The following is a 15,388-nucleotide window of genomic DNA, read 5'->3' on the forward strand; positions in this document are numbered from 1 at the left end:
AAGGAGAAGATGATTAGGTGTTAAAGCTTCCATGTCGTCAGGATCCAAAGATGATCTAGTTATGGGTCAGTTGTTAAGTATAGACTCTACTTCACACAAGAAAGTATGAAGACCTTCTTCATTCAGACTTTGCCCTCGAAGAATGGAGTTCAGTATTTTCTTTATTGATCTGATGAGCCTTTCCCAGATCCCTCCGTGGTGTGAACCGGTAGGAGGATTGAAAGTCCATTTAATTTTCTTTTGTAGAAGAACGTCGTTTATCTGACTGTGGTTCCAATTTTGTATCGCCTCTTTTAATTCACGATCGGCCCCGACGAAGTTCGTTCCATTATCTGAACGTATTTCAGCCACTTGTCCTCGTCGGGCGATAAAACGTCTGAGTGCGTGAATGAATGAGTCGGTGTCCAGTGATGCAACCATCTCAATGTGAACGGCTCTAATGTTCAAGCAGGTGAAAATGACTCCATAACGCTTTAGAGTGGTTCTTCCTCTCTTTACTTCAAATGGACCGAAACAATCCAGTCCAACATGAGTAAAGGGTGGTTTGTCTGATGAGACTCGATCATGAGGTAAATCAGCCATCTGTTGATGACCTGCAATTGCGTTAAACCTTTTACACACTACACATTTTGACAGAAATGTTCTTATGGCTACGCTAGCTCCAGGGATCCAATATCGCTGTCGAAGAGTTGCCAGCATGAAATTCCGTCCACTATGTCCCACTTCTTCATGAATTTGTCGCAGGATTAGGTTAGAAATGTGTAAGTCCTTTGCCAATATAATTGGGTGTTTAGAGTGTTCAGGAATCAATGCGTTATCAAGACGTCCACCAACCTTGATGATATCACACTGAAGTATTGGATTAAGACTATAAAGAGGACTATTTCGCTTGACTACTCCACACTTTCGTAGACTATTTAGTTCCTCCGGGAATCTCTTTCTTTGAGAAAGTCGAATGATTTCCATTTCAGCCCTTTCCAATTCTTCCAACGACAGTAAGTCCTTACGCACTGTAGGTTCAAACTTCTGTATCTCCTGATTAATAATCATCTCTCGTTGATATGGATCTATATCAGAGCAGACAAAAACAGTCTGCAGTCGTTTCCTTTCCTTGCTACGGTCCATCAAGATTTGTCTCAAACGAAGGATCCATGCTACGGCTTTCTTTAGTCGAATCCAAGAGGAGAAGTAATCAAAGAGATATGATATGGAGTCAAAATTTTCATTGACTTCTATCATGTTTACCAAAGCACTCCTTTTAATCTCAGGGTCACGAGGCAATATTACATCCCTATAGGTGGGGTCCATAGGCCACTCCTTTTGTGATCGAACGAGAAATGCGGGACCAGAAATCCACGTCTCATTCTTCAAAAGTGAATCCGCCTTCACTCCTCTAGACGCCAAATCTGCTGGATTACTTGACGAATTCACGTACCTCCATTGTTCTACATCGGAAGCCTTCAGGATTTCGGACACTCTATTAGCCACAAAGCACTTAAATCTTGAGGAGCTATTTCGAAGGTATTTGAGTACCGAAGTACTGTCAGTCCAAAACACGGAGTTCTGAAAGGGCATCTTGAGTTCTTTCATCCAGATCTTGTCAATACGGCTTGCAAGAGTGGCAGCTGTAAGTTCCAGGCGAGGGATTGTAATGGATCTTAATGGTGTAACTCTTGCCTTACTTACTAAGAGGGTAGAATATGCCTGTTGTTGGTCATTATGGAGCAGCAAATAGGATACCACGCCATATCCTTGCTCGCTAGCATCTGAAAAATGATGCATTTGAGCAGAAATTACATCTCCAAACCCATCAGGCTTCAAACATCTTCTGACCTCAAAACTCTCCAAGTGATGCAGATCATCCAGCCAGTTCATCCAAAGTTGAACATACACTGATGGAATTTCATTGTCCCATCCAATTCCCTCCCTACATAGATCTTGTAGTATCCTCTTGGCAGACAGAATCACAGGTGACAAGAACCCCAAAGGATCGTAAATGGAACTAACCACTGAGAGAATTCCTCTCCTGGTAAGAGGTCTATCTTTGACTACCACTTTGAATTGAAAGGCATCCGATTCAGCACACCATTGCACTCCTAATGCTCGTTCCACTGGCAAAGTGTCACGATCGAAATCCAAATCCTTTACCTTTTTCTCTCTGTCCTTCTCAGGTACTACACCCAATACAGCACGGCTGTTGCTCGTCCATTTTGTTAAACGAAATCCACCTTTAGCACACATACTAGTAAGATCCTTGTACAACTGAACAGCATCTGATTCGGAAGATACGGAAACAAGGCAGTCATCCACATAGAAATTATTGAAAACGACATCCATTGTCTTGGGGTCGAATAGATCCTTTTGATCCATTGCACATTTCCTCAATGCAAAACTCGAGCAACTTGGTGATGATGTAGCCCCAAATAGATGGACCACCATTCTGTATTCCTCCAGACTGCCGTTTACATTACCTTCTGGCCACCACAGAAATCTCAAGAGATCACAATCTTCTGGGTGAACTCTGATTTGATGGAACATGGCTTCAATGTCGGCCATCAGGGCAACAGGTTCCAGCCTAAATCGTAGAAGTACACTCACCAGTGAACTGGTCAAGTCTGGACCTTGTAGAAGCTTGCTATTCAGTGATGTACCCTGATAAGAAGCTCCACAATCAAACACAACCCTAATCTTGTGTTTCTTGAGATGATATACACCGTGATGGGGCAAATACCACAGACGTCCGTCACGTCTCTCCAGTTCAGCCGCCGGTACCCTTTCTGCATAACCCTTATGGATCATATCCTCCATAAAGGTGGAGTAATCTGCATGAAAGGAAGAATTCACTTTAAACCTTTTTTGAAGAGTTAAAGCACGTTGTTCTGCAATTCTCCTGTTCATAGGCATGACTACTTCAGCATTTCTGAATGGTAGACCGATGTAATAATGACCCTTAATCAGTCTTGCTGAATTGGACACAAAATTCATAAACTGCTGATCTTCTTTAGATGTTCCTACCATTTCTTCATGAGCAGTCTCTGGAAAATCGGCCTTAAATTGCTGCTTCCACAACTCTTCCAACTTCATTACTGCAATCCTATTCACAGTCACAGGAAGTTGGTTGGCAGCATCATCTCCATTCATGCCTACTCCTTTAAGTGGTCCATTAACAGTCCATCCGAACAGGGTCCTTACAGCATATGGGCCATTATTTTGACTACGTATGACCTCCCAAGGCTCCAGTGCTTCTGGAACATTAGCTCCAATCAAAAGCTCAATGCCAGCATTAATCATAGGTAGACAAATATGACTCAAATAAGGCCAACGTTCAAGATCTTTCTGTGAGGCGATATTTGCTGTGGTCACAGGCATGCTCTTTTGAGTATACACTTCGGGCAATGCACAGTAATATTCTTGACTCAACCCAGAAATCTCTAAATCCTTTAGAACGTAGCTACCGACTGATTTATCTTGACTCATAGTTCTGAGAAGAATATTAACTCTCTTTCCGGGGAGATTGAGCTTGTTCATCAAACTTTCCGTACAGAAAGAAGCAGAACTTCCAGAATCAAGAAAAGCATACGTCATCACCACACTGTTTCCCTTTCTTGATTTAACACAAACTGGAACGATAGGTAACGCACAGCTGTCGTTACCAGCCCCAGTAAGCCCACTAGTTTGGAGAGAGACCATGGCACTAGCTACTGCTGAATTAAACTCAGCTTTCTTCTGGTCCAAAGTATCTACCTTTTCATGAGAATAAATGTGAAGAAGACTGGGGTGTTTAAGACTACATATATTACAGATACTTCTCCTTTTGCAGTCCCTACTGAGGTGACCTGTATGCAAGCAGCCAAAGCAAATTCCTCTCGTCATCAGAAAGTTCATCTTTTCTCTATGGCTTTTTCTGATAAGTTTATTACAGACATCCAGTAAGTGTTCACCACCACAAGAGACAGGTTCTGTTGGTTGATATCTTATGGTGTTCTTTCATTTCAGGTATAGCAGTGACAGTGGTTGCAAAGCTGCTTCTAGTTTTTGGCTGACTTGCTTTGAAATTAGTCTTCCTACCTCCAGCAGGCGATACATCCTGAATATTACCAAATACAGGGTCAGATAGAATTTTTACTTGTTTCTCGATGAAGTCAACAACATCAGAAAAGGTGGTTTGATTGTGGCGTCGCTCCTTTAACTCATATGCAATGACTCTCCATCTGTCTTTGAGTTTATAAGGAAGCTTTGAGAGGATAATTTGCATGTTAGTGGTGAGATTCAGCTCATTCATATAGTTAATATCTTGCATAGCGTTGCAACAACTCCTTAGGAAAAGACCATACTCTTGCAGAGACTTAGCATCTTCAGATTTTATAGCTTTCCATGAAAGAGCCTTTTCCATATATGACGAAGCTATTTTTACCTCATTACCAAAGTTCTCCTTAAGCAATGCCTTAGCCTTTAAGTAACCTTGTAACGGGGTCATGAGCTGGCAACTTCTGACAAGTTCTTTCGACTGTCCTCGTGTATATTGCTCCAGAAAGTGCAGACAATCTCCTGGGTTGTCTGCCTTCTTTTCCACAACTTCCTCAAATGTGCGCATAAACTCATGAAAGCGCAATGGATCTCCATCAAAGTACTGTATTTCTCTGGGTGGAAGTGAAGACAAGTTATGCTGTTTAACCAATAGGGTAGCTATTTCATTCTGCTTACCCATAAGCTGAAGCATGCTTGTATGGCTTGCGTCAATTTGAAAACTTGATCCTGACCCATGAGCATATTCACTATTCTGATTATCCAATGATGACCTATTAGGCAATGTAGATTGTGAAGGTTTCATTTTAGATCTTGTTGATTGTTGTTGTCCTGACTGAGATAGAGAATAATTTGAAATCCTTTGTATATTATCGACATGTGATGTACGTGTTACAGGTATGGACTCTGATGCTGCTGGCACATTAGCAGAAGGAACAAATGGTTCCGCCACCGAATGAAGGGGTTTCGACACAGTCCTATCCGCAGATGAATGAGATGCAGAATGAACGTCTTGATACACCTTTACTCTTGCCATTGACTCTGCTAATTTAGTTTCCAACTCCAGTTTTTCCCTCCTTCTCCTCAACAGTTCCTCTTGTTCCTCTAAATCATGTTTCCTTTGCAGCATTTGTTGAGAAGCCAATAAAGCAGCCAGTTCTGCCTCAGCCTTAAGACGAATGGAAGATCGGCATGATCGAGACCCATGAGATGTAACTCCAGAAGATCTTTTACTGCTTATATTTGAAGCGCTGTCCATTGGTTGAATTTCATTTTCGAGGTTCCCAGAATCCATTCCAGCTTGTAGATGTACATTAAAGGGGTTAGTATTGTGTGTCGTGGACACCACGTCAGCAGAGGGTGAAATATCAGATGCACGAACCCCTTGAGATGTTGTATATATGGCTTCCTCAACCACAGGCCCGCAGATATTAGAAGGAGCGGTGCAGGTATTCAATTTCCCAACTTCATTCATCCATTGTTTAACGTCATCCACAAAGCCATTGTAATGTTCCAAAATGGAGTCAAACCATTCATTTTGTTTACTTTGTTCCTCCGGAGGAAGTAGAGGCAATACTCCTTTATGCAGCGCAGATGCATCATCCATAAGCAGCTGTGTCGTTTTCAGCATAGAACACACTTGAGACGCATTGTCATCGCATATCATCAGCTCTTTCATTGACCCAATCAAACTCTTCACTTTATTCACTTTACTCTTGCGATCCCTTTGCAAGGCTTCAATTTTAGCCACCAGGGCTTTTGCCGTGGGTTTATGCTCTCGTTTGCCGCTACCAGCAGCGTGCTCCATATCCTCAGAATCCATCATTCTCCAACGCAACGGACAATGTGAGCTCCGTTTCAAACAGCGCGCTCACAGAGCCAAACAATGAATGAACGTAACAAGGCAGCACACGAGAGCCCATAAATATGCACGAGCAGCACAAAGCGCATTCAACCCAACTCCAATCCAACGACTACAACAGCGTCTTCCACAACGGTGATACAGCACAATCCATTAAAACCGCCAACATACCTCGTTTGCCGTCTGTATGTGCGTCGTGTCCGTCAATCTACTTCATGGTGCACGTCGGCCACAACATGCTGTATGCAGAAACAGCCGTTTCCAAGTCGCGTCCATAATCCATAAATTGTGCAGGTTTTCTGTTGACTAATGTAGCGGCAACCTATAGCCGCTGAGAGGCTAAGCAGCAGGAAATATCCGTGACGCGTTTTCTTTCATTGAATAACCAATAACATTTTATTGGCATGATAACAGACTATCCACGTAAAACATGATAAAGATACGTATAAACGGTCAACAGAACAGAAGCACGTCTTAAATCAGACTCAAATTTGCACTGCTCTTGGTAGATTGCCTTAGTCATTATGGAAATGATCCGGCTGCGTCTGTGTTCATTAATTTGCATGTCGTCAGTTGATCACATGCAGATCTTTCCACTCCCAATGGCTCTTTTGTGGAATTGCGCTCTAACGCTAATTTAGCCTGTAGTAAATCTGGCCCTAAAGGTGCAGCCACATTTACGATATTTGGGCGTCCAAGACATCCATGGTCTGTTATTGTAGTGATACACGAAACACCACTCACATGGAAGTCAAATTCAAACCAACCAGCTTTCTGTTACGCAATATCTTTTGCCTTCACTTGAAATTCCCGATCAAGTGGATTCCAGTTAAAATGACTATTAAAATGTATTTATTTATTTTGTCCATTTTCAAAATTCCAAAATGTAACCATATTATGAATGTGAAATTTATTAAATTCCTATTAAATTACCGGATTTCACTGAACAAGAGTAAACGTGACCACACCTTTAGTCAGAGCTGCATTAGCTTGACAATAGAATAATAAGGTTGTTGTAGACTCATTTGTTTACATTTTTTGTTGCCTCAGATCGCCCGTGAAGCAGAGGGTGCCATGTTCCACAGGCAGTTGTTTGAAGAGCTTCGTCGTACTTCCCATCTGACCCGTGACCCCACAGAGTCCGTGGCCATTGGTGCAGTGGAAGCCTCCTTCAAGTGCTGTGCCAGTGCCATCATCGTCCTCACCAAGACTGGCAGGTCAGAGACAACCTTTAAAACCCTAAAGTCTTACAGTGGCATTTACACACACACACACACACACGGTTCTAATATTAGGTACAGTAACCTTAACTCAGTGTTGTGCACATGAGCTAAAGAATGTAAAACTTATGAATGCAAATGCTTTGTAGTATGCACCTCTTCTTATGCCATTTTAAGAGAGATTTTGCTTCCTCTTAAAACACATAACTTCATTTGAACAGTTGTGTAGAGTTAAGTTAGCCACATTAAAGAGTCTCTGTCTCTTTGTCATTCTCATACATTATCCAACTTGCCTTGTGGCTGATCGAAATGCATCTCGTTGCGCTGAGCGAGACAGTCTGACCTTTGCAGGCCTGAACCTTGACATTTCATAGGCTAATTTAAACTCCTTATTCACTTGTCCCGCAGTAGGTTGCAGAAAGGCAAAAGTGCACACTTGCTGGGGCTTTTATACAGGAGTACGTGTTTTAGACTGACTCCAACCAGAGGAGATACAATTTCAAACAAGCATTTGAATTATATCTATTTATTGCACGGCTATCTGGAGTATTTGATTCTGATTGGTCAGTTGCATCATGTTGTCTAGTATTTTGTATAATAGTTGCTAAACTGTATAATTGACAGTGGTACACTTCGGGTTTATAGGGTTAATGATACTATTTTATATTGTCACATGTATGTTCTGTTTTGGTTTAGTTCTAATTCCTGTACCTGTTTTCCCATTTTCCCGCCACTAGTCTGTTTCTATGGTTATTGGTGGTTACTGATGAGTTGATTAGCCTCCCTTGTGTATTTAAGCCCTGTGTTCTCTTAGTTCTTTATTTGCTGTTGTACATGTTGCTTGCATTTAAGTGGTTGTGTATTATTTCCTGTTCCTGTTGGATTTATTGATTTAAAGGATTTATGGATTTGTTGGATTTATTGTTTCTTGGATTTTCCTGCGCTGTGTACCGTATTTTCCGGACTATTAGTCGCACTATGAAAAGTTTGGCTGGTCCTGCGACTCATAGTCAGGTGCGACTTATATATCAAAATTAATTCAGACTGAGATGAAGCAAGAGAAAACATTACCGTCTACAGCCGCGAGAGAGCGCTCTAGTTGGCGGAGTTGTTCAGAAGCGACATCGAGGATGAAGAATTCAATGGATTCAGTGATGTGGAATGAGATTGCGGGAGCTTGGTGAACTTGACTGATGCGACTTATACTCCGGAGCAACTTATAGTCCGGAAAATACGGTAATTATTATAAGAACACGAACCAACCCAACAAAAAATGGACTTACCAGCAGTCCGCCTGCTCTTCTTAGATCAGGTGCAGCATACCCTCGAGGACCACACAATAGACTTTTTAGACCTGGCGTGCCTTACACACTTTCCAAACCGCTCCCTATGTATTTTTTCAGGCAAGTCTCAATGAGCGAACTAAGGCACGCCTCCTGGTGATAGTCCTTGAGGGAAATTCGCAGGATCTGTGGAGTGGGTGCTGGTGAGCTGCGGCTCCCCATTCACCATCTACCCAGCTGAGGAGGACATCACCAGCCCCACTCCAGACCCAGAGCGCAGCCAGTCTTCAGCCTTGCCACCTATGAACCAAGAACCTGAGCCTACCGTAGACTGGGAGAACGAGCCCACCACAAAGACAGCGACAGAGCTCAAAACTGAGGCTGTCTTCGTCCTGCATCCCGAGCCCCGCAGAGAGCCTGACCAGGTGCGTGAGCCGGCAAAACCGTCTTTTCAAGTGGGCATCCTCGTGGAGTACGAGGGCATGGATGAGAACCCCGCCTATACTCCCGCTGCTGAGAGGGAGCTGTGCCAGGTCTACATAGAATGTTTTGAGGAATTGGAGGAGGTTATTCCCCTAAGTCTCCTGTCATCGCCTGTCCCACCCAGCGCCAAGTCTCGCCATTGGTCCCGCTCTCCTGCATCTCTGATGGTCCCACCCAGCCTCCCTCTCCCACCTCCTCTACCAAAGCAAGCCAGTCCTCTGGCCCTGCCTCCGCTGGTTTCCTTCAGTTCTTCGGCTTTTCCTCTGTTTTCACTATTCTGCTGCGCGAATCCACCTTGGGCCTTCTGTTCTCCAGCTTCGGCAAAATTGGGGTCCAAATGGGGATCCCATGTCTCTGTCTGCCGAGCCCGTCACTCCACCTTGGCCCGTCGACCAGTCGGCTACGTCATGGATTCTCCCTCCCTCTGCTCCACCTGGGAGTGTCGTCCTTATGACTCCACAGGGCTCCCTCGTCCCTCCGGCTCCACCTGGGTCAGTCGTCACTCTGCCTACGCCACAGACTTCCGGGCCTTTGGTTGCGCCTCATCCCTCCACCCCTTCGGCTCAGTCGGGCTCCGCCGAGGTCCATTGTACTTTGTATGCTCAGGTCGCACATGCGCATTTAATTAGTACTTAGTTTATCCAAAAAGTACCCTCATTTATACAACTCAAAAGAATTCAAAGATATTTACATGGGTTGTAACTTGTGGCAAGAGATTCCTCAAAGCTGCTCGTGTCGAACGCCAGTTTACGCATACGAGTCAAATAAAGTATACTTTGCAAGGCTGTGCGTTCTACTGCGTAAAAAACTAATTATACTTTCTGCTTCAGTCCTCTGACACCCAACGGTGCAAGGACACGAGTTCTGGGAGGGGGGGGGGGGACTAATGTCACGTGAATGTTCTGTTTTGGTCTAGTTCTAGTTCCTGTACCTGTTTCCTTTGTTCCCATTTTCCTGTCACTAGTCTGTTTCTATGGTTGCTGATTTGAGTTACTCACCTGTACGCTGTTACGTTGATTAGCCTCCCTTGTGTATTTAAGCCTTGTGTTCTCTTAGTTCTTTGTTTGGTGTTGTACGTCATTTGGTTGTGTATTATTTCCTGTTCCACCTGTTGCTGACATGTATGTTTTACATTTTAAATATTAAAATACATGCATCTTGTGTCCTCACGACCTAAAGAGCAATTAAACAGTCGTGTTCTATTAGCAAATTAAAATCTCATGTAACGTGAGCTCATTTTAAAAGGAGACTCCATGACTTATAATATTATTAGCTCTTTAAAATATGAATAATTTGAATTAATATTAATAATGTTAATTAATTATTTATTACACATAATACAAATATGTATTATTAATTTTAATATTAAGAAGAAAAATAAGAATTTATTGTGGTTGAATCTTAAAAGGAGAATAATTAGAATAATTATTGTATTATTATGTATATTATCATTAAGAATCAATTTATTATTATTACTTCTTTTATAATTCTGTCTTAATATTTTGTGTTAAACTTCGACCTGTTTATGTCTCCTCAGGTCTGCCCAGCTGCTTTCCAGATACAGGCCACGTGCTCCTATCATGGCTGTGACCCGTAACGGCCAGACATCTCGGCAGCTGCACCTGTATCGCAGCATCATCCCCATCCTCTATACCAAGCCTGCTAATGATGTATGGGCTGAGGATGTGGATCTACGTGTCAGCTTCGCCCTGGAGATCGGTAATGAGACATCTAGACAAATCTAGTACTTCATCTAGTGTGACACTAACAGATGCACATTGATTTAGTCTTTAGTCACTTACCGAGCTGGTTACCTTTTACAGGGATGCAGTTAGGGAAAATCACTTTGTTTAGTCAATAGTTTTTTTTTTTTCAATAGTCAATACAATACAATACAGTTTATACAAAGCCATAATTTGTTGCTTGTTATTGCTAATCAAAAGTAGACAATGGCATTTTTCTTCTAGAGATAATTTAATTAGAGAAAATTGAGTGTATATGCCCCTGAGTGCAATATGATGTCAACAATAATTTTGGTTCCTTTATCGCAGACAAGAATATCAATACCGAATATACATTTAGTTAAATTTAATGTTAAATCCACTATTGTATACAGAATTGTTCTATAGTCTATTCAGTATTTAATGCAATTACATCAGAAGTAACTGTAATTAAATTACAGAAAAATTAAGACTAATCCCTTACTTTACTTTTTCAAGGGAAAAGTAAATAAATTACAGTAATTAATTACTTATTAATGCATTACACCCAACACTGATTATAACTATAAAGTTTCAATATTTGACTACAGGTGTGTCTCAACTCAGAGGAATGATATCATTACTTTTAGAACGTTTTTTTCCTCAGCTGATGAAGAATAAGAACATTTACACTCAAGTCAGAATTAACTGACTTCAAACAGCTTGCCTTAAAGGGATAGTTCGGCCAAAAATGATATTTAAACCATGCATTACTCACTCTCAAGCCGTTCGAGATGCATATGTCAATCTTGTTTCAGACGAACACATTTTCAGTTATTTTAGAAAATGTCTTAGACCCTTCAGTGGATATAATGTGAAGCAATGGGGTCCACCTCCTTCAAGTCCCAAAATGTGCATATATCCTTCACAAAAGTAATCCATCCGGCTCCAGGGGGATAAACGAAGGCCTTATGAGGGTAATCCGTGCGGTTTTGTCGTAAAAATATACATATTTAAAACTTTATAAATGAAAATATCTGACTTCCGGCAACGATCGACGCGCGTCCACGGGTGATGGAAGTCGGCGTACGAGGTAGGACGTAGCGTCGTGACGTAGAACGAACGCGCCCGCGCAGCCAGAGAGGCAGCTATGCAGAGAGCAGAGCAAAACATCACCCGTGAACGCGCGTCGATCGTTGCCGGAAGTCAGATATTTTCATTTATAAAGTTTTAAATATGTATATTTTTACGACAAAACCGCACGGATTACCCTCATAAGGCCTTCGTTTATCCCCCTGGAGCCGGATGGATTACTTCTGTGACGGATATATGCACATTTTGGGACTTAAAGGAGGTGGACCCCATTGCTTCACATTATATCCACTGAAGGGTCTAAGACATTTTCTAAAATAACTGAAAATGTGTTCGTCTGAAACAAGATTGACATATGCATCTCGAACGGCTTGAGGGTGAGTAATGCATGGTTTAAATATCATTTTTGGCCGAACTATCCCTTTAAGCTGTGCTTGGTGTGAAAGGCCTCAAAGCTAAAGCTAAAAGCTAAAAGCATGTAGCCTATGTAGTAAAAAATCACAAACTGTAATTTAACATGCAGTTAGTAAATCATTGATTATATGTGATTATATAATCTGGGAAGGGTCATAGAACTTGCATAGTGTTGTCATATTGTTAGGTTAACTGCTTCTATTGTTTTCATTTGTAAGTTGCTTTGGATAAAGGCGTCTGCTAAATTAATGTAAATGTAAATGATTAGATGTGGTCAAGAGTGTTTGATATCCATATATCAGACACTAAAACCATTTACATGTAGGCCTACTTGTTTACAACCTCCATTTTGATTTTCAGGTAAGACCCGGAAGTACTTCAAGTCTGGCGACGTTATTATCGTTGTCACAGGCTGGCGCCCAGGATCTGGCTACACCAACACCATGCGCATTGTTGTGGTGCCTTAAACACGACCTCATGAACTGTAAACCCCATATGTTTTCACATGCAAACAGCTGTTCATCCTCCAAACAAGATATTCAAGTCCCAAAAATAGACTTGTGGTTTAAATTCCCATCAAACTCATGTTATGTCGAGGAGATCCTTTTAATCCCTTTTCATCCCACTGCAAAATTATTTTCATCAGAACTGTACTGTATGTGTTTACAGTGACCTTTTGAGTATCCTGAATTTATTAATGTATTGTGGAATTCCATTATTTTCCCTGTATGTTTTTTTCTCTCTCTTTGAAACAGCTTATCGTTTTGTATATGTTGTGCTTTCGCATAAGGCATTTTGGCAAAGGCAAATATTCCAATAACGCCACCTCGTGGACTAAATTGAAAATACAGAATCTCGACAATTCAGGTCAGTCCAATGTCATTTCTCTGTGTTGTTGGTGTGTTTATACTTCTAAATAGCACCTCATGCAAAGTAATATCAAATATTTTTAGAGAAATTATATTGAGTTGTTGGCTACATGTGCTTGGATTAGAAAGTTCTGGATTTATTTGGCTATCAGTCTGTACTCGATTAGCTGTAATATTAAATAAATTACCTGAGATAAAAAGAAAGGTAATTTAATAATTCATTGGCTTTAGACAGACCACTAGGGGTCAGTGTGTAATTGGACACCCAAGGCGCATTATTAAAAACAAAACATGTTAAACGTTCATAATCTAATCCTTTAATTTAGTGCTGCTAAATAGCGACAACTAATACTCTTCCACCGGGAAGAGGGTGCTGGAAAAAAAGCACGGTCTAAATAAAAACTTATCTTCTGTGCAGGAGCCATTCGATTGCAGTGAGTCAGCAGTCCTGATATGCGCAATTAAAATTTACACAGTAACTTTTCAAACTTTCTCAAGGGCCGACAATAAGGGGAAACTTCAGGGCATCAGGTTTCAGTGCAGACTAGGGATCCATTTGGCATTAATATAAGGGGATCACGCTGTAATTAGCAGGGCTTGCAGTCTGGGTGTACCTTGGCTGCATTGTCAGAGTGACAGGGATCAGCTGGTCAATTTGTATGCAAATAGGGTGAGGCTTAGCCAGACTTTGATTTGCCAGCAGGGCTCGCTGACATCAAGCCGCTATGAGTGGAATTCTACGAAGCATCAGCGCCAGAGCAGGACAAAGTATTATAGCTGCCTGCCATAAACACCATTTCAGCCTTTGGTTTGTTCTTTACAAGCCATGGGAAGGATAATACTTCTCTGGTGAGCATCAGATCTGAGCGTAACGTACAGATTAGATGCTCTGTTTCGCGATGATACTGATAGGGGTTAAACAGTCCAGTATAGTGGGGGATGGAGAGCAAGCAGTGGGAGATTGATCCACTACTGTCTCGGGGAAGTGGACGATGCTATCTCAGTTCCCCACTGGAGCTACATCGAGTGTCAGAAGCGCTGGAAAGACTCAATAAGTGGGAGAAAACAGCAGTTTGGATTTTCAAGGACACGACCTTGTGATTGTCTCGTTCTGTGGCTGTGTTACAGAAGCCGTATGCTCGATTCGAGATGATGCATGAATGCGAGAAATGCATTAAGGCTGTCCTTCGATTAAACATTTTGACTCGAAATAATTAACGTTATATTGAATTTATTCATATTAATAATAATTAAAAAAAATAAAGTATAATTTCAATATTCAACACCTTATTTTTCAACAGGGAAGTTGCTTCTGAATGTGCAAGACCGATTCATCTGCTTGTTAAAGTCACCATGAAATCAAAATGAACAATTCTTATTTTTTATGGAATATTGCAGCATGTGTTATAAATGATTTATCCGTGCACACATCTTTTTTTAAATTATGTGCCCTGTAACTCCCTCCCTTTTGTAGCGTCATCTCTTCTCTGATGACGTGTTTATTGGCGCGAGGGCGGGGCAACCTGTCACTCACATGAGATTGACCAATAGCAAACTACAACTATAATCAATTCCCAATGGACAAAATCAAGTCGTGTCTTTTTTCATGTTTGAGAAGTTGTTTCACTGGAATAGATGTCACAAAAGAGAAAGTCAGTCTCAGATGTTGAATGACAAAATAACCTTATAAAATGCATACACACAGATGAGTGTACATAGTGCACAAGTAGTGCAGTGTGTAATTTGAGATGCAACTATACACTGTAGGCTAATAACGAAAAATCATTACCCTAACCTTAATCTCCATACCGAAATCTCAGATGGCCAGATAGTCATTCATCTTTTATGAATCCTTAAAATATTGGTGCCTGAGATATCATGAGCCAGGAGACTGAGGTGTACACAGTGAGTCTTTAAAAGCTTGGATTCATACAGGATAAATACAGGATTCATAAACGACTGCTAAGAGAGTAGGCCTATTCTCAATTGAAATGAGTAAAGGCTTGGACCCGGACACTGAATTTCTTAAGTCAATAGGTAAATAATTTTACATAACTATAGTAAATTAAAATATACCCGTTTGCAACATCAAGGAACTTGACAGATTGTTTTAGTACCGCTAAAATAACTGGAAGCCACTCTTACAAAAAAAGGGGGGGGTAGGTATTGTTTGTTGTATTTAATATCATTGAAAATTAAATGAATGTGGTATCATTAACAGCTCTGATACAAATATAATAAAATACGGGGAGGAACTTTACTCAAGATGGTACATGGTCAGGATGAAAGAAAGATAAACAAAGGTCTTTATAACGAAGACAAAGGAAAACAATATAATTTTTTTTTAACAATTATTTATCAATTAACAGCTCAAATGAAGTATCATATAGCTATACTCATGAATATTTGTACATACATGATTATTCAGTATTCATGATGA

General features: G+C 41.1%; 1 protein-coding gene across 1 annotated transcript in view; it reads left to right on the plus strand.

The window, feature by feature from the left end:
* The window catches only part of pkmb (pyruvate kinase M1/2b), a 28,060-nt gene extending 15,489 nt beyond the window's left edge, over positions 1 to 12,571 (plus strand). Inside the window, exons 9-11 of the mRNA XM_056271052.1 lie at positions 6,938 to 7,104; positions 10,411 to 10,592; positions 12,440 to 12,571. Of these exons, the coding sequence (XP_056127027.1) occupies positions 6,938 to 7,104; positions 10,411 to 10,592; positions 12,440 to 12,546 (456 nt within the window). The 3' untranslated portion in view covers positions 12,547 to 12,571. The remainder of the gene's footprint in view (positions 1 to 6,937; positions 7,105 to 10,410; positions 10,593 to 12,439) is intronic.
* The last annotated feature ends 2,817 nt before the right edge of the window (positions 12,572 to 15,388 follow it).

The sequence above is a fragment of the Rhinichthys klamathensis genome, unplaced genomic scaffold (genome assembly GCF_029890125.1).
Source record: "Rhinichthys klamathensis goyatoka isolate OS25496 unplaced genomic scaffold, OSU_Roscu_1.1 h1tg000310l_1, whole genome shotgun sequence".
Classification (NCBI taxonomy): domain Eukaryota; kingdom Metazoa; phylum Chordata; class Actinopteri; order Cypriniformes; family Leuciscidae; genus Rhinichthys; species Rhinichthys klamathensis.